Raw genomic sequence first — 20414 nt, 5'->3', positions numbered from 1 at the left:
GTAGCATATTGGTAAATGTAATTTTTAAAACGTCAAATGTTATAATCCTTCTAATAGTCTATCACTGACTGACGTCTTTCCTTCAAAACTTCTAACAGGATGATCAGAATAGAATTTTCACATTCCATAAATCTCAGGTAAGACAGTTACTGCTACAAAATGTATATCAGGAACTCTCAATAATACCAGAACTTTGGACACTTTGCTCCATTCAATAGGCACTATTCACCAGTTGGTTGGACACTCTGCACCGTTCAATAGGCACTAACCACCGGTTGCTACCAAACATTTACTACACCGAAGAGAAATAACGCACACATATAAAAATATAATTAATCTAAAAATCTTTTAGTTCACGTGATTATACATATTCATGAATAGCATTTTTCATTGTCTGAATAATTTAATTAAAAATCAGAGAAGCGACACCTTAACTAACGCGATAATGCAAAAACTCACCTTGAGAAGAGTTTCGGATCCGGATTTGGGTGCTTCAGAACCACAATTATTCACAAGTAAAATCCCAGAGTTGTCATTGCAAAGGATATTCTCAGCTGTAACGTTCTGGTCACTACTTTTAAGCAAGTTAAATCCATTTTGACCGCAGTCTGTAGCCAAACACAAATTATAGGAATAGGGCAATGTCCCGTCTTCGTACGATGGTAGGAATGTGGGATCAGCCTTGGAATAAAGAGCAGGCCTGACATACTGAAGAATAGAGGAACCTTTAGAACTTCTAACTTTCATGGCTATCACCACTATAATTGTAATTAGAAATAAAAATGAGATCAGGGCTAAAGCCAACACCAAGTAGAACTGTAAATCAGACTGAGATGCCGAGTCACCCGATTGGTCGCTCATTTCCGGAAGAGCCTCTTGGAAGTTCTCGGCAAACACCAGGTTGAGAGTCACTGTGGCGGACAGAGGCGGCTGCCCGTTGTCCTTCACCAGGGTGACCAGCCTGTGCTTCACGGCATCTCTGTCCGCAAAGGCGCGGGCTGTCCGGATCTCCCCGCTCTGCAGCCCCATGCTAAAGAGCGACGGGTCCGTGGCCTGGAGCAGGTGGTAGGAGAGCCAGGCATTGTGTCCCGAGTCAGCATCCACCGCCACCACCTTAGTCACCAGATAACCTGCCTCGGCCGAGCGAGGCACCATCTCGAACAAGGCGGAGCCATCGGCTCCGAGCGAAGGGTACAGGATGCTAGGGGCGTTATCATTCTGATCCACAATAAACACCCTGACGGTGACATTGCTGCTGAGAGGCGGGGACCCGCCGTCTTGGGCCTTCACTTGCATCTCAAACTCCCGGAATTGCTCGTAGTCGAAGGAGCGCTGCGCATAGATCGCTCCGGTCTGGGAGTTAATGGAGATGTAGGAGGAGAGAGGCACCTCTTCGAGGTTGCTGCTCAGGATGGAGTAAGTGACTCGGGCGTTCCGGTCCAGATCCCGGTCTGAGGCTTTTACACTGAAAATAGAGGCCCCCGAGGGATTGTTCTCTGACACATAGGCGGTGTAGGAAGGTTTCTCAAAGACAGGAGAGTTGTCATTGATATCCGAGATCTGCAACAGGATGGTTTTCTGGGTGGAGAGTGGGGGAGTGCCTTTGTCTGTGGCTGTGATTGTGATATTGTACTCCGGGGTCCTCTCCCTGTCCAGGGTGCTGTCTGTGAGGAGTTTGTAATAGTTAGTAGAGGAGGATATTATTTTAAACGGCAAATTATCTTGAATGCGACAGGTGACTTCTCCATTTCCTCCATCGTCTCGGTCACGGGCTTTCATCAGAGCTATCACTGTCCCGGGCACTGAGTCTTCTGGAATTGGACTGGACAAGGATGTGAGTGTCATTTCGGGAGTATTGTCGTTCTCATCCAGAATTTCTATATGAACTTTGCAGTGGTCAGTGAGACCTCCCCCATCCCTCGCTTCTACACCCATTATATAACTATTTGTTTCTTCAAAATCCAGAAATCCTTTTGTTGTGATTATTCCGTTACCAGAATCTAAACTTAACAGATGTCTTGCACTCTGCGGTACGTTGCTGAAAGCATATGTTATTTTTGCATATGTACCTTCATCTTCATCAGTAGCTTTAACCTGGAGCACTAAAGAGCCCTTTGGTAGATTTTCCTTCAGGTTGACTTTGTAGATCTCTTCAGTGAATACAGGGGGGTTGTCATTAGCGTCAGTAACAGTTATTTTAATCTGAGCTGTTCCAGTTCTGACTGGATCTCCCCCATCCACAGCCGTCAGGATCAAGTGATGGGAACTCTGCTTCTCTCGATCCAAAGGTTTCTCTAACACCAATTCTGCCTGCTTTTTTCCATCTGGATTTTCCTTCAATTTCAAGATAAAATACAGATTTGGACTGAGCTGGTAACCCCTCAGTGAATTGGCTCCAACATCGGGATCTTGCGCAGGTTCTAGAGGAAATCGCGCACCAGGTTGTGCTAATTCATTAATTTCTAAATCAATATTATTTTTAGTAAACCGCGGTGCATTATCATTAATGTCTTGGATTGCGACATTCACGTGGAAAACATTCAAAGGGTTTTCAACCACAGCTTCTAAATTTAGGAAACAAACCGGGGATGTCCCACATATCTCCTCCCGGTTTATCCTGTTGTTCACATAGAGATTGCCATTTTCCCCATTCACACTGAAGTATGGCTTTTCCGAATTGACACGCAGCTTTCGTTGAGGCAGCTTTCTGCCATTTAACCCCAAATCCTTGGCTAGATTCCCCACAAGGGAACCTTTGGCCATTTCCTCAGGAATCAAATAAAGAATCTGCTCCGATACCGCCCGGCAGAACAAAGAGAATAAGAAGGAAAACAACAGTACCTGCCTTGTGACTGCCTGGCCCGGCTCTCTGTGTCTGGTTTCCATATCAGGCACTCTCGGCTCTGTGTTTCCTTGCCTCTTTTATTCTGAATCGATTCTCCGTTCCAAATTTCCCTCGGCTTGTCAGAATCCTCGTGGGTCGGAAATGAAATATAAATGAAAGATATTCCCCTGCTAGAGTATAGCAATCGGAGAGGATTTGTTTTTTTCCGCGACACTGTGTCTCTCTGCTGCGTTTCTTCAGAGATCTGAACAGTGCAATAGGTTTGGCTCCGTCCAATAGGTCCCCGGCTGCAGCCCTAGCTCCGCATTGGCCAACAGCGGCACTCTGAGTCTTAGTGAGGGAACTGCAGGCGAAATGCTCACATCTGGAGACGGAAATACGCAAGACCCCACACTATAGCGAAGCATAAATTGTTTCATAAACTAATTTTTGAGAGTTAAAAAATCATCAAGATCTGGAGACTCCGCAGACCAGGTAAATTTATAATGAACCAACTCCGAAGGTAAAATTCTCATCGGAATGTTGCAAATTTAGTTTTCCTTTCCTTTAAGAGTACAACCGACTTCTTTAACCTCTTGATATAAAATACAGTATGTGTCTGTTGGTGTACTAAAGTGCCATTGCATGCATTTTCAGCGTTATAAGTAATCTCAGGTAAGGCAGTTTAGTTACCTCATATCCTCATTCGGTTAGATTATTTGTAAATTTCTGTTGTTGCCATGGGCGACAACATGATTTTCATTGATAGAGCGCAGAGAACGTTAATTATGTTGGAGGCTGAATACGGAATTTATTAAGTAAATTCAAAGTATGCTTCTCTGAAAATCTCTTACTCAAAAACCTTTGTTCACGGCTAGATGTACCCATTCTTATTTTATTTCTAAAATAATCTTCCGGTATGTGTATGAACGAGGCCTGGGACGTAAAGTGTAATCCTGTCCTCACAGAGGTCAACAGCAAATCTTTCATTGCTTCAGTGGTGTCAGGATTTCTCCCTTGAGAAACAGTTCCCTTCCCAGCTCCAACACAAAACTCCTAGGCAGGGGCTGAGTTTTCCTAATGGCAGGGAGGCGGCACGAGGCCCCTTCCCGCCCCCTCCCCTCCTTTGCTGGCGAGGCCCCGCCCCTGGCCAAGCCGGGGCGCGGAGCCCTGGCCCCTCCACGTGCTGGGGATGGGAGGGCCTAGAGCATCCCCCGGTGCCCTGTCTCCGTCTCGCAGGACCCCTGCCCACTGCTCCACTGGCTCCCGACAGCTGCTCGCGCGCCTCTTACTCCGACCGGGCTCCGGCTTCCCGCCTGGCCTAGGGTGTCGAAGGGCCACCCGGGCAGCTGTGAGGAGCCGCGGACCATCCATCTGTCCTGGGCGGGGGCCCGAGGGCGGGGACATGGGCCTGGGGCTGGTCTCGGCTCCCCGGCCTGGGCAGGTGGAGGATCCCCGGCTACGGCTCCCCAGGCTGTTGTTGTCCGGCCGGGCTCCAGCTTCTGTTCCGGGCGGCCTGACCTGGGGGGGGGGGGGAGGTGGGGGGGACACCTCAGGGGGAAGAGGAGGGGCTGGGCGTCGGGCCCTGGCAAAAAAAGTGGACGGACCTGGAGGGCCATGGTCCATTGGTCCCTGCTGTTCCAGCGCCCCTGCAAGGTGCAACCACTGGAAAGTTAATTAGTCCAAATTTTTTAAAATTGGAGCCTTCAAGTTAGGTACTTAAATCCATACTGAAAAGCCTAAATAAGTGTCTTGAATCTTGACACTGAGCAACTTCAACTGTCACTCACTTTATTGAGGATGTGTGAGTCCCCACCTACTGGAATATGAGGCCGTTTATATAATTGACTAAATATTGATTCACATGCCTAATAACAACGTTTGAACACGTTGATTTAATCTCTCTGTGCCTGAGCTTTCTCTTAGTTAATTTCGAAATAATATAACTTTCCTAATTCACAGGACTGTTGTGAGACTAAATTAATCATTGTTTGTAGTTCACTGTGAGCCTGTTCCAAGGCCCACTGAAATCAATAAAAATAAGAATCCCGCTGACTTCAATAGGTTTTTGGATCAGGCCCCTTAAAATGCTTGGATGGAAGGGAGTTGTCAGGGGTCCTTCCCCACTCTGAACTCTAGGGGTACAGATGTGGGGACCCGCATGAAAGACCCCCTGAGCTTATTTTTACCAGCTTAGGTTAAAAACTTTCCCAAGGCACAAACTTTGCCTTGTCCTTGAACAGAATGCTGCTACCATCAAGTGTTTTAGACAAAGAACAGGGAAAGGACCACTTGGAGTTCCTATTTCCCCAAAATATCCCCTCAAGCCCTACACCCCCTTTCCTGGGGAGGCTTGAGAATAAACAAGATGAGCACAAACCAGCCTTTGATTTATAAGACCCAAAAAACCCAGTCAGATTCTTAAAAATCAGAACTTTATTAGAAGAACAAAAAAAGATAAAAGAACAACTCTGTAAGATCAGAATGGAAGATAATCTTACAGGCAGTCAGATTCAAAACAGAGAGAATCCCTCTAAGCAAAACCTTAAATTACGAAAAGACACAAAAACAGGAATACACATTTCCTCCAGCACAGCAAATTTCACAAGCCAAAATAAAGAAAACCTAACACATTTTCTAGCTAGATTACTTACTAACTTTACAGGAGTTGGAGGACTTGCATCCTTGATCTGTTCCCAGCAAAGGTATCACACAGACAGACAAAAGCCTCCCCCCGCTTCCAGATTTAAAAGTATCTCGTCCCCTCATTGGTCATTTTGGGTCAGGTGCCAGCCAGGTTATCTGAGCCTCTTAACCCTTTACAGATAAAAGGACTTTGCCTCTGGCCAGGAGGGATTTTATAGCACTGTATACAGAAAAGTGGTTATCCTTCCCTTATATTTATGACAGGAGTATATAAGTGTGAAGTATCACAGAGATGTTCTAATGAGAACAGACCAACATAGAGAATACAAAAATTATGACATAACTAAAAATAAGGGATTTTACTTTTTTTCTTATAGGCATTCCATAGTTATAATCCAAGTCAGATACCAAAGAGGACATTTCCTTATGAAGAAAACAGACAGTTCTCAATAGAAATATTAGGTACTCCAAATACGAAACATTTCATGGAATAGTGAAAATATTGACATAAAAATATTCTTCAAAAAAATATCAGTAGGTGAAGGGACACAATGCAGGTCTTCAATAAATTTATTTATTTAGTTGTCAGAATCCACTGCAATACCTCACACCAAAGCATTTCATCTAGTGACTAATCACATATGTGATGTCAGAGAATGACTGTTCCTAAAGAAACTACTAGAAAGATGTGTGAGAAACTTTTCTGTATTCTTATGAATAATTATTATAAAGTAATTATATAGCCCACTGAAGAAAATTTTAATCAACCATTAAAATGTGTTTAGGCCCAACAGGAAGACACAAACAAAAACATATAGAGATTAATCTGACATGTTAAAATGATAGGATATGCTATTTATGCTAGCTCCATAATTCTGTATTTATTACATTTACAGTATATATATATATATCAGTAGGGGCTAGATAATGCCATGTATGTATGGGATTAAATTAAATTTGTAGATTGAATATTAAAGATGATTCTTTCTTTTAAAGTTGAGAGGTCCTCTAATCAATGAGTCTTCTTCAAACATCCACATTTTATTTGAAATCGTAGAATTTTAAACATGGTAAAAGCATTTATGTGTGTTCAAAATTCAAATAAGCAGCAACAATTTCACAAGAGAGGGAAAAATATCCTCCTAATCCAAAGAAATAACAAACATTATTCCATAAATCCACAAAATTGATAGATACTTGTGTAACTTCCAGATGAAGAATACATATTTTAAAATGCATATAAACTGGAGGAGATGATAACCTTCACACAATCTTCTCTATTATGCATGAAAGCACAAAGAATGTTATCAAATCAGTGACCAGAGGTCCTTAAATGACCTGCCAGTCAGAAACAGAGTGGCAATAATGGCCCACGTCAGGGCCAAACCTTTGAAAGGCCCATTGCTTCAAATTGTGCAGCTCAACATTGAGGGCCTATCTAATGTAAAGTGTGATTACCTCACAATGATCCTGCAGATTCCAAACATCTATGGCCTTGAAGTACAAGAAACACACCTGTAGAGTGAAGGCCAGTGATAGAAGATCAATAGAGTCTGCATGTCTGCAAGCCATCACCCTACATATGGACTCGTGATGTACATAAAATATGACCTTAAGGATTCCATCAAAGTCCTTTCTATTATGAACCCCTACTCAACCACCATCAAGAATGGCTATCTGACAGTCATTAACATATACAAGCCACTGTCAATGGAATGGTCATGTCCAGTTTTACCAACACCAAGACATCCTACTATCTGTGTTGATGATTTCAATAGCCATCATATGGGGCTATACAAGAACAACCATGCTGGAGCACATCCTGAGCTTTCACTGAAGAGGGCTTTCAGTCTCCAATGCCAAATACTGTGTCATGCTTAGATCAGCCAGATGGAGGCAATGCTGTACTCCTGACATTTGTTTTGTGTCACGTGACATCCATGGCCACCCAATATCATTGAAAAGGTCAATTCTCAATGACTTTCCCAAGAGCAAACACAGCCGAGTCATGGTTTGCATAGGCCTACAATTTTCACTCATTCAATCTTTCCTGCAACTGCCCTGGAATCTACAGTCTGCTGACTGGCCCGGCTATGTGGTGATTGTAGAGGGCTTGATAAACCAGATTCCATTGTATTCAGCTAATTACCACCACTTTGTAGGCCTACTAATATTGGCCACCAAATGAGCATTGCATGGGGCTTCATCAAATCATTAACTCCTTGTTGGACAGAAGAGAGCAAGGCACTCTTCCAGAAATATCAAGCTGACAAAAGCCCCAGGAGGGAGGTTACTAGTGGAGTTCCTCGAGGATTGGTCTTGGTAAAAAAATAACATTTTTATTACTGACCTTGGCACACAAGAAGTGGGTGTGTGCTAATAAAATTTGTGGATGACACAAAGTTGGGAGGTATTGCCAAACACAGAGGAGGACTGGAATATCATACAAGAAGATCTGGACAACCTTGAAAACTGCAATAATAAAAAAAAATAGGATGGAATTTAATAGTGTGAAGTGCAAGATAGGGACACAGGGACTAACATCAAGAATTTTTGCTATAAGCTGGGGACTTATCAGTTGTAAGTAATAGATGAGGAGAAAGACCAGGATGTACTGGTTGATCACAGGATGTGTATGAGCCACCTACATGATGCAGCCATGAAAAAAAGGTTAATGCAGCCCTAGGATGCATCAGGCAAGGCATAGATGCCAACACCATGGGTGCTCTGGGGCTGGAGCAACTACGGGGAAAAATTGGTGGGTGCTCTGCACCCACTGGCAGCTCCCCGCCCTGCCCCACCCCCCTGCCCCAGCTCAACACCTCCGCTCCACCTCCTCCCCTGAGTGCGCTGCCGCGTCCTTCTTCTCCCCCCTCCCTCCCAGCACTTGCACTGTGAAACACCTGTTTCACGAAGCAAGCACAGGGTGGTGGGAGGAGGAGGAATGTGGTGCACTTGCGGAAGAGGTGGGGCTGGGGTAGGGGGCCATAGGGGTGCGAGCACCCACTGGCACCAAGGAAAGTTGGCACCTGTGAGGCAAGGTATTTTAAGTAGAGATAGGGAAGTGTTAGTACCATTATACAAGGCACTGGTGAGACCTCATTTGGAATACTGTGCGCAATTCTGATATCCCATGTTTAAGAACAGTTTGAATTCATCTGTCTCCCATGTTTAAGAAAGATGAATTCAAACTGGAACAAGTGCAGAGAAAGGCTACAAGAATGAAACAAGAAATGGAAATCCTACCTAATGAGAGGAGACTGAAAGAGCTTGGCTTGTTTAGGCTAACCAAAAGAAGGCTGAGGGGAGATATGATTGCTCTCTATAAATACATCAGGGAGCTAGAGGAATTATTTAAGTTAAGCAGCAGTGTGAACACAAAATTCTTATGTGTGTGACACTGGCAGACCAAGTACCATCTCATTCCAAGGCCCCTAGGCCTGAGCTGAACACTGAGCAATATATAGTTGAAAACCAGACTGGCTCACCTGTGTGTTAGCATTGTTAAAATAAAAGTTAAATTTATAAGAATGTGTTTAGTGCTTAGACTTTATGAAATGCTTGTAGGCTGCTGCATGTATTAATCTCACTTATAACATCTGTACCCCATGTTATAAGGTTATATCAAGTGTTTGCACTGTAATCCTCTGTAACTGTAACTCACCAAAGAGGAAAGAAGCATTAACTAATGTGAAATGCTGACTTCCACAGAAGGCCCACTGAAACCAAATGAGGCATTGTAAAACATCAAAGACTTCATTAATTGCACTCCTCTCCCCACTCCCCCATGAAGAGGAGACAAGAGTGTGAACTCTTCCCATCAGCTTGAACTCTGAGGGGAAGAGAATAAAAATCTTAGACAAGAAGAAAATAGAACTCTATGCTGCTTGCACTTTGGAGAGGTCATAAGAACATAAGAATGGCCCTATTGGGTCAGACCAAGGGGCCATATAGCTCAGTATCCTGTCTTCCGACAGTGGCCAGAGGGACTTAGCCCCAGAGGGAATGAACAGAACAGGTAATCGTCAAGTGATCCATCCCCTGTCACTCATTCCCAGCTTCTGGCAAAAGGTCAGAATTTCTAAGCATAAGCAAGGGGCCCCCAGTTGCTTAGCCTGAGTTAGCCCATATAGGGTTTGCATATTACAGCAGCTTGTACTATCTTTGGGAACCCGATTGTAATGCTCTTGATCCACTCCAGACAGCTTGACAGTGTGACATTTGGAAAGATGCTCAGGCCAAAATTTTCTAACTTAGACATAAATCCATTGTTATAAATATAAATAAGTGATGCTGGCAGACCATGTGCCAATTAATGCCAAGGTCCCCAAGTCTCACACTGACAAATACATAACTGGAATCAGTGTGACTCATGTGTGTGTCAGTATTGTTAAAAAATATATTGGAATGATAAGAATGTGTTTAGTTTTTAGAATTTCTTCTTCTTCTTTCATATGGCTGATGTAGAGGAGCAACTACAATTTCACCTGAAGTTGATCAAGCCAAATGGCTACATCAGGAATAGTAGAATTTATTGAATGCTTGTGAGTTGCTGCATGCATTAATCTCACTTATAACATCTGTATCCCATACTGTAAGGTAATATTTGAGTGATTGTATTGTGAGCCTCTGTGACTGTGTAAATCATCATTCAGGAAAGAGACATTAATTCATGTGAACGGCTGATCTTAACAGAAGGTGTTACATCCTTCCTAAAATAAAAGGTCTATTGGTATCAAACAGACTATAGTGAGATATAGCAACAGGAATTTTCCTACCTACCATCAACAAGAGGAGGCTGTTATTGTTCGGCCTCCTCCCGCTGAAGATGTGCCATGAAGTGGCCCCCTCCCATCTGCTGAGTTTGAAGTTTAGAGCACATGGCAGGAGGTAGACAAAAACCCCAAACAAAAGGAACTAGCTGCTTGGAGTGTGGGGAGGGGGAGGAAGTGTTTCTATGCATAAGCAAGAGATTCCGAAGCTGCTTAGCATGGATTAGCCCTAAAGGACATATAGAGGTTGCTGATTATAGAAGATTCATTTACCTTTTGAAATTTAAGATTATAACTAATCTTGTATATATGTTTACCTGCTTTAATTTTGTAAATAAACTAATTTCCTTTTCCTAACAGTCTGCCCTGAGGTTGGTACTCACACTCTTGAGTCACTGCAGGCAGCGTTACAGCTTAATTTTGAGAGATTTTGAGCATCTGCAGCTCCCATTGATGCCATTAGGATTTGTGGAGCTCAGAACCTACCAAATGAGGCACCCCACTTAATGCCTAAATATAGGTTTATGTGTTTAGAAGTTTGAAAAGCTCGATCTCAGTCTGTGTGTCTCAGCTTCCTCATCTGTCAAATATGTAGAATATACATTTCCTACCTCACAGGATTGTTGGGAATCTTAATTAAATAATTATTATCTGTAATGCACTGTGATCTACCTGGTTAGAAGGCACTATATAAGCTGTTATGTGATGTATATGATGATGATCTTATTCAAATATTATGATGTTCTTAACGACAGCAGTTCAACATACATAGAATCAAAAGCTTTAAGGTAACTCACGATTAAGATAACACACGTAACTCCATAATTGAAATGTAGGCCATGTCCCAAGAAGACACTGTCTTCGGGACAAAACTAAAATGTTCCATAGGAGTTCCAAATATGAGACATGGAATGCTGAAATTATTCAGTGTAAACATATTCATTAGAAGGTATCATGAGATGCAAGTATACAACATATGCCTCTGATAAATTTGTTTTTGTAAATTCATCAAAGTTCACTGTACTACCACAGACAAAAGCATTTTGACCTATTAAACAGATATATATGATATCAAAACATATATCTTTCCTTTAATAAACATTATATAAATGTTTGGGAACCTCTCTCTAATAATAAATAAATGATATAGTCATTATATAAACATTTATCCAATTCACTAAACCTAATAAGGCCTAACTATAAGACATACACACCAAAAATAGTTAGGATAGGACATTTATAGAAATGTAATATCATATTGTTTAGGATATGTAATGTATGCTACTTTCATAATTCTCCATTTGTGATATTACAAAATGTAAAAGTTAGATGGGTGTGAAAATGACATAAGCATTTATTTATTTTATAGCTTTATGAAATTATTTGTTTGTTTGAAACCCAGGCTATAACACTTTTCTATGAAAATGTCACTGCTGACTTGGGATTCAAATGTATATACATTTGTGTAGCCCAGAAAATGGGGAAAGCAAATTGTTTCTCTCTGCTTCAAAAATTCTGTGCACCCACACATACATGCACCCTGAGTGTGTATGTGTGCACCCTTTGTGTGTTTGAGTGCATTCCATCTGTCTTAGCATGTACACACATCCTTTGTGTGTTTGGCTGACTGCCCCACCCTGAGAATGGGGTGGGGAAGACATTCATTTTTTCTCCTTTTCTCCCTGTCACCATGCCTCCGTGGGTCACAACTAAGAATACCAATTTCAGGACAAACTGCTGAGAAATAGGGCAGACACACCTAAATACTGGTGGTTATTCTCCCATAAGATATACCAAACCAGCAACAAAAGTAAACTTCTATTTCACCGCACTGGCTAACAGGAAGTCAGAAAAGCAGTCTCCTTAGACATCCCAGTCCTTGTATCACCACCAAAAACACTAGACTTAAAGATGAGTGGTTATTTAAAGACAGTTTCATCAAACAAAAAGGTTCTTCTGATCCCAAAGAACCAGCCACATACCCAGATCAGTATATAACTCAGATCTTATCCAATAATCACACTGTTGCCAATCCTTTAGTATCTAAAATCTAAAAGTTTATTTATAAAAAGAACAAAAGAAAGATGAGAGTTAAAATTGGTTAAAGGAATCAAATACATACAATAAATACAAAGTTCTTGGATCAGGCTTGTAGCAGTGATGGAATAAACTGTTGGCTTGTTAAGTCTCTGGTTGCTTCCAAATCATTGGAAGGTCCTCAGTCCTTTGGTTAGAATGCTCCCATTAGTGTAAGTCCATAGTCTAGAGCAGGGGTTTCCAAACTTGGTTCGCGGCTTGTTCATGGTAAGCCCCTGGTGGGCCGCAAGACACTTTGTTTATCTGAGCATCTGCAAGTATGGCTGCTCACAGCTTCCAATGGCCACGGTTTGCTGTTCCCAGCCAGGAAGTGGGGCCCCAGGCTTACCCTGAACAAGCCACGAACCAATTTTGGGAACCCCTGGTCTAGAGGTTTGAGCAGGAAAAAGGCCTAAGGCTGGTTTGCTTTAAGGGAACTGTGTTGTTGGCTTCTGGGTAACTGGTAAGGTATTATAGAAGCTGTTTTGAGGTGAGCTTGGTGAATCTAAGTACTGGAATGATGATCAGCTTTGGACATTGTCTGCCCCATTCTTTGCAGTTTGCCCTAATTAAGCAACCTCATTGTGGCTCCTCTGGGACCCTGGTCACACTCCCTATGACTGAAGAGATGTGCACTGGCCACTTCACCTTGAACTGCCCCTTGAAATATGTGATAACTTCTTATGCTAAACAATCTGTTCCACCTTGTATTTAGCTATGACACTGAGTACATTTCCCAGACTTGAAGAAGAGTTCTGTGTAAACTCAAAAACTTGTCTCTCTCACCAACAAAAGTTGATCCAATAAAAGATAGTACCTCATCCTCTTTGTTGGTCTCATATTGTTGGACCAAGAACATCTACAACTCTACAACTAATACATAAAGTTAAATTGTCATTTTCAAATGAAAGACATTGAAATATACATAAATATAACTATATCTATATAGCTGTTAAGAAACAGACAAACAGAACTTTATCTCCTTTTCCTTGCACATAAATCCTTCATTTTTTCTTCTCATTTGATATGAGTCTAGAGACAATCAGTATATCTTCATTCCAAGTACAAAGATCTAAAGATGCTAGGTCAGCTGAATCAGTGCCTCTATACAGAAACAGAAAAATTATCTTTTCTAAACATTAAAAACAGGTGCCAAAACTTATCTCTAATTAAAATAAAAGCAACAACAATAAAATTTGATGAGTAAATCTTCACCCACAAGATTTAATTTGCAAAGGCCAGATTATTGGAGACAAGAAAATCAATGCTGCAGACAACTGGAAAGAACTTCAGATTAATTACTCAGCATAATTCTGCACTAACATAATTCTACACTACAACAGTAAAAACAAATTGTCCCTGCAGTGGGGTAGATTTGAAGCTCACCAACATCTCATCAATGTGCCTTCCACTAACCTTAGTATTTTACATACTCAGAAATGTCTGTATATTTGTAACTTCCCAAACTGGGTCTCAAGAAATCTTAAAAAGATAATGTGGTTTAAAACAAATATTCAATAAAGAGTAATTTCATTTAAAATAATAAAGGAAAAGAATGTGCCATTTCAAAACAAATGGTATATATTTCACAAGTAGGGTCCTACCAAATTCCTATCTATGAAAAACACATCACGGACCATGAAATCTGGTCTCCCCCATGTGAAATCTGGTCTTTTGTGTGCTTTTACCCTATATACAGATTTCACGGGGAGAGCAGTGTTTCTCGTATTGTGGGTCCTGAGCAAAAGGGAGTTGTGTGTGTGTGTGTGTGGGGGGGGTGTTGTGGTATTGTCACACAGCTCTGAAGGCAGCAGCTCAGAAATAAGGGTGGCACGGTACGGTATTGCCATCCTTACTTCTGTGCTGCTGCTGGCGGGGCACTGCCTTCAGAGCTGGGCCACTGGAGAGCGGCGGCTGTTGGCCAGACTCCCAGCTCTGAAGGCAGTGCCCCGCCAGCAGCAGCACAGAAGTAAGGATGGCAATACCGTACCGTGCCACCCTTATTTCTGAGCTGCTGCCTTCAGAGCTGTGTGGCTGGAGAGCGGCAGCTGCTGACTGAGGGCCAAACTCTGCAGACAGCAGTGCAGAAGTAAAGGTGGCAATACCACACCATGCCATCCTTACTTCTATAGTGCTGCTGGCAGCTGCTCTGCCTTCAGAGCTGGGCTGCCGGACAGCAGCTGCCATTCTCCAGCTGCCCAGCTCTGAGGGCAGCACCACCAGCAGCAGTGCAGAAGTAAGGGTAGCAGTACAGCAACCCCTCCCCCCCACAATAATCTTGTGAACTCTCTGCCGCACAACTCCTTTTTCGGCCAGGACCCCTACTATTACAACACCATGAAATTTCAGATTTAAATAGCTAAAATCATGAAATTTACTATTTTAAAAATCCTATGACCCTGAAATTGACCAAAATGGACTGTGAATTTGGAAGGGCCCTATTCATTAGTAATTAAGACACAATAATACCCTCCTCCCCTAGAGCAAGCCATATGTACACTGCATTTCCTCAGTCACAGAGGGCTTCATGCTATACTTACTGAGGTCAATGGCAGAACTCTCACTAACCTCAATAACGCAGATTCTCTCCTCCTTAATCGGTACTTTTCAATTAATTGCACAGTCCTCGAGGAAGACTAAATTTATGCGCAAGAAACTAATAGCAAAAAGACCAATTACGTTACCTCACCTGAATGGAGGTCTGATCCCCATTACTAATGTTTAAATCTTCAGTAACTAGAATAGGATCCTTTATCACACAAGTTTGCTGACTGGTCACGGTATTTGCATAGTTTGATTTGGAGAAGTTGAATTGGCTCTTTCTGGAGTCCGTGGTTAGAGAACCCTCATGTGAGTAGGAGTGAAGAAAAGCTCTGACTCCATCGATCCCCACAAACTGCGAGACGGGAACTCCACTGAAAGTCACACTCGAGGAGTCAAACAGCTGCGAGTTTCTCCACCGGCGGAGCCTCAGGGCCAGTAACACTAGGATAAAGGTAAAGAACAAGCAGGAAACGGAAGCCACAGCGATCACCAAATACAAGGTGAGGCTGGACTGGGGGTCTGCAGGAGCTGAGAGGCTGCTTAAATCGGAGAGGATTTCGGGGATGCTGTCAGCCACCACCACCGTGACAGTGGCCGTGGAAGAGAGAGGGGGCTGCCCGTTGTCCTTCACTAAAACCACCAGACTTTGCTTGAGCGCATCTTTGTCTACAAAGGAGCGCGCTGTCCTGATCTCGCCGCTGTGGAGTCCCACAGAGAAGAGCCCCGGCTCTGTAGCCTTCAGCAGCTGGTAGGAGAGCCAGGCGTTCTGCCCGGAGTCTGCATCCACCGCCACCACCTTAGTGACCAGGTAACCCGGCTCGGAGGAGCGAGGGGCCAACTCCACTCCCGTGGAGCCATCGGTGGGAAAGGAGGGGTGTAAGATGTGCGGGCTGTTGTCATTCTGATCCAGTATAAAGACAGTGACGGAGACATTACTGCTGAGAGGTGGGGAACCCCCATCTTGAGCCTGCACTTGGAACCGAATCTCCCGGAACTGTTCATAATCGAAGGAGCGCAGAGCGTAGAGAGCCCCAGTCTCGGAGTTAATGGAGATGGAGGAGAGTGGAGCTTCATTTATATGTCCTTCATTAATAGAGTAAGTGACTCGGGCGTTCTCCTCCAGGTCGGAATCATTCGCTTTCAGGGAACCAAAGGAAGCTCCTCTGGGATTGTTCTCTGTGATGTACAAAGTGTAGGATGTCTGGCTGAAGATAGGAGCGTTGTCGTTTATGTCTGAAAGCTGTACTAAAATGTTTGTTGTTGAGGATAAAGGAGGGGTCCCTCGGTCTGCGGCTGTGATAGTTATACTGTAGTTCGAGACCCGCTCCCTGTCCAGTGATGTGTCAGTCACCAAACTGTAGTAATTGCCAAATGACTTCTGTAACCGGAATGGAAGGTTGGCTGGTATGGAGCACGTGACCTCACCATTCTTGCCGGAATCTCTGTCTCGCAAATTTAATATCGAGATTACTGTTCCGGGGGGAGAATTTTCAGAGACTGAGTTGAACAGGGAAGTCATTGCAATTTTGGGGGTATTATCATTGACATCAATAAGCGTTATCAGAACTTTGCACCTGGCGGAGAGATCTCCAGTATCCTTTGCCTCCACTTCCATTTCATATAATGCAGCTTGCTCGTAGTCCAGGTCACCTACAGTTGATATTTCTCCTGTCCTAGGGTGAAGCTGGAATATCTGAGACGCCTTTTCTGTAATTTTTCTAAATGAAAAGGTTACCTCAGAATTCTGTCCCTCATCCCGGTCAGTGGCGTGTATTGTAATTATCAAGGACCCTCGAGGTGCATTTTCCAAAACACTCACTTTATAGACCGGCTGAGTAAAAAGCGGGGCATTGTCATTGGCATCCACAACCACAACACGGATCTGAGCAGTGGCAGATCTGACTGGATCTCCCCCGTCAGCTGCTGTGAGAGTTAATTTATGGACACTCTGCGTTTCCCGGTCCAGAGACTTTTCCAGCACTAGTTCCGCATATTTAACACCATCAGATCCAGTTTGCACATCCAGAGAAAAGTGTTTGTTATTGCTCAGTTGATAGCTCTGGATGGAATTAATTCCCACATCTGGATCCTGCGCCTCCTGCAGGGAAATCCGGATCCCCACAGCTGTAATCTCACTAATTTTTAAGTCTAACTCCTTCGCTTGGAAGCTGGGAGCATTGTCATTAATATCTGTGATTTCAACTTCAACTGCGAAAATCTTCACTTCATCCTCAATAAGAACCTCAAAAATTAAGAGACACTTCTCGATCCGGCCACAGATCTGCTCTCTGTCTATCCTTTCTGTGGTGATTAAATGCCCGCTCTTAAGATTCAAAGCAAAATAGGGAGTCCTACCTGTGGAAACAATGCGGACGCTGTGATCTGAGAGCTCCTTTATATCCAGTCCCAGATCCTTTGCGATATTCCCAACAATGGAGCCTTTCTGCATTTCCTCGGGAATCGAATAGCGAATTTGCCCAGAAACCGCCTCCCAAAAGGTAGCCAATATAAAGTAGAACTGGACTCTCTTTTTGCAGACCCGGAACCTTTGTGTATCCGCCATTTCTCTCCCTATGGGTATGGAACTCCAATTCCCGGGTCAAGGCTGAGAGTATTTTCTCTTAACTTTAGTCCTTTGTTTCCGCAGCCACTGATGTTTTAACCAAGACTGTTTTATATAAAATACCTGCAGCCATGTTCCCTTCACAATCCCTCTGAGTGAGTGTGATCTCTCAGTGTTTTCGCTGTGTAACAGCGGGGCTGGGCTGGCTGGATCTCTCATCACGTTTCTCCACCTGATAGGTCAACAGCGGCGCTCAGAGTCTCAACCAGTAACTGCAGGCAATGATTTAAAAATCTGCCTTTTAATCTGTCAGTTTAACTCTCTAGAGCTGTGTATACCGAGTGATGTTTATATTAGAAATAAACTCATATGAGTTTTCGATTATGTTGTTTTAATGCGGTCAGTTCCTTAGCCATTTTACATAAAAATCACGGTGCTATTGAAATACTGATGTGCCATTTAGCTATATAACTAGAGTGCGCGATCACAGTTTTCTTTGTCAGAATGAAGCAAGTCTATTGGTGTCAGGGACTCACAAAGATGTATAAATATGAAAATACCACGTAGGTGTACACATTTCCTGTGAATTATTCAGAGCCTGAGATAATTTCCTTACTCCCCTTCAAATAGAGATTTGAAGAACCATGAAGAAGGCAAGTTATTGTTGCACGTTAAGGGATATTTGTAATTGTAACATTGTATTTCCATCTTATTATCAATAAAACCTGTTATTTTCAACCCGTGAGAACAGAATACCTGAGAGATATAATTGTGTATAATGCGAATAGCTGACAGTCTCTTTCAAATTAATATCTCTTACATGCTGTATTATACCACTAAGCAAAGAGAAATGGTATTCCCAATATTTGCTCCTTTTCGGTGACGTAACTTATATCCGAGCGATTTTGTTTTCTAAATGCTAATGCAGAATTAGATGTTCACCTTCAGAGAGTGACACAGACAGGGAAGGACATTAAGAGGGCGTTTAATCCGAGCAATGAAAAACCATCTCAGTGTATGATGGGCTGTTATAGAATCCTCATGTAGAGGTGACCATATTCGGTCCTTTTCTCATAATTCCTCTTTAGATACCATAACTTTTATGCTGGATGAAATGCGATTTTGTAATTGACTTAGATATGTCCTAATCAATTAAACAAACTTTGCAAATTAATAGATCATGATCCTTCAGAAGTCATAATAAATTAGGTGGTTGATCACAAATGATGAAATTTGACACCTCATTCTGTTACACGCTTTGTTTTGAAATGATATTGATGTTCCCTGATGATTAAGGACGTTAACTCATTGTGAAATTGAGTGGAAAAATGACTCATTTAATAATTCTTTGAATAAGTATCTCCTTAAATGTCCGAAATGTCCCTTTAGAAGATTATATTAGAAAAATTGGAATATATTTACAGCATGACATAAATTCCAGGCATTTAAATTATGGCTGGAAAATTTAGGTGATTGATGCACAGTCATATCGCAGTCAAAATCAAAACCCTGCCAAAACACTATACTCGCAATTCTTCCCCTGGAAAGATTATAAGAAAGAGGTGACAGATAGTTAGTGCACTATTGGAAGGCGGTCTGATACAGCACAGACAAGGGCAAGATACGAATCTATATAGAATAAAATACAACAAACAATTTTTGCTTCTACAAATCTACCACTAAACAGCAGGCGCCAACAATCCTTTGGTACTAAAACTTGGAGCACCTCATAACAGCAATTGCACACAAGCAAACACCTGGGGGTGGGGAGGAGTTACTCTGAAAAGATCGCAATATAAACTACTCTAAATTTCAAAATATCACCCGACAATGTGCTCACTTAAAAATCAAAGAGTAGACTTCACCTCGAATACCTCAATGAAAAAATTCACCTGTGGAAGCGTTTGGATGTCAGATTTTGAGCCCTCTAAACCAAAATTACTGCTTAAAATTAAAATCGCAGCTTTGTCATTACAAAAGATAATCTCGGCTGTATTACTCTGTCCATTCGTTTTCAGAAAGTTTAATTCATTCTTCCCAGCGTCTTTAGCACAACACAGGTTATAAGAATATGTTAAGGTCCAATCATCGCAGTTTGGTAGAAATCGGTGATCCGCCATGATGGAATAAAGATTAGAACTGAGGTACTGAAGAATAGATGAAGTCTTTTATCTTCGGAATTTCATGATTAAAACCAGTAAAACTGCTACTAGCGGGGAAAAGCAGATTAGCGCTAAAGCCAGAACCAAGTAGATTAATTAACGTGTTAATGCAAAAACTCACCTTGAGAAGAGTTTCGGATCCGGATATGGGTGCTTCAGAACCACAATTATTCACAAGTAAAATCCCAGAGTTGTCATTGCAAAGGATATTCTCAGCTGTAACGTTCTGGTCACTACTTTTAAGCAAGTTAAATCCATTTTGACCGCAGTCTGTAGCCAAACACAAATTATAGGAATAGGGCAATATCCCGTCTTCGTACGATGGTAGGAATGTGGGATCAGCCTTGGAATAAAGAGCAGGCCTGACATATTGAAGAACAGAGGAGCTTTTTGAATTTCTAACTTTCATGGCTATCACCACTATAATTGTAATTAGAAATAAAAATGAGATCAGGGCTAAAGCCAACACCAAGTAGAACTGTAAATCAGACTGAGATGCCGAGTCACCCGATTGGTCGCTCATTTCCGGAAGAGCCTCTTGGAAGTTCTCGGCAAACACCAGGTTGAGAGTCACTGTGGCGGACAGAGGCGGCTGCCCGTTGTCCTTCACCAGGGTGACCAGCCTGTGCTTCACAGCATCTCTGTCCGCAAAGGCGCGGGCTGTCCGGATCTCCCCGCTCTGCAGCCCCATGCTGAAGAGCGACGGGTCCGTGGCCTGGAGCAGGTGGTAGGAGAGCCAGGCATTGTGTCCCGAGTCAGCATCCACCGCCACCACCTTTGTCACCAGATAACCTGCCTCGGCCGAGCGAGGCACCATCTCGAACAAG

At 42.7% G+C, this 20414-nt stretch overlaps 1 protein-coding gene and 1 pseudogene across 17 annotated transcripts in view; both read right to left on the bottom strand.

Annotated features, from left to right (window-relative positions):
• LOC102931528 (protocadherin gamma-C5) overlaps positions 1-20414 on the bottom strand; it is a 361684-nt gene that overhangs the window by 168168 nt on the left and 173102 nt on the right. The window contains exon 1 of one of the 17 annotated variants that reach the window (XM_037907141.2): positions 15008-17635. The exons of 15 other annotated variants lie outside the window; for them this stretch is intronic. In XM_037907141.2, coding sequence (XP_037763069.1) covers positions 15008-17425 — 2418 coding nt within the window. In that variant the 5' untranslated portion in view covers positions 17426-17635. Of the gene's footprint in view, positions 1-2841; positions 3138-15007; positions 17636-20414 lie in introns of those variants that run through there. One more of the 17 variants, XM_037907150.2, reaches the window with a different exon arrangement.
• LOC102936717 overlaps positions 1-20414 on the bottom strand; it is a 274924-nt pseudogene that overhangs the window by 155810 nt on the left and 98700 nt on the right.

This window comes from Chelonia mydas, chromosome 8 (assembly GCF_015237465.2).
Source record: "Chelonia mydas isolate rCheMyd1 chromosome 8, rCheMyd1.pri.v2, whole genome shotgun sequence".
Taxonomy (NCBI): Eukaryota; Metazoa; Chordata; order Testudines; family Cheloniidae; genus Chelonia; species Chelonia mydas.
The sequence above is the reverse complement of the archived record's forward strand: the minus strand, read 5'-3'. Positions and strand labels throughout refer to the sequence as shown.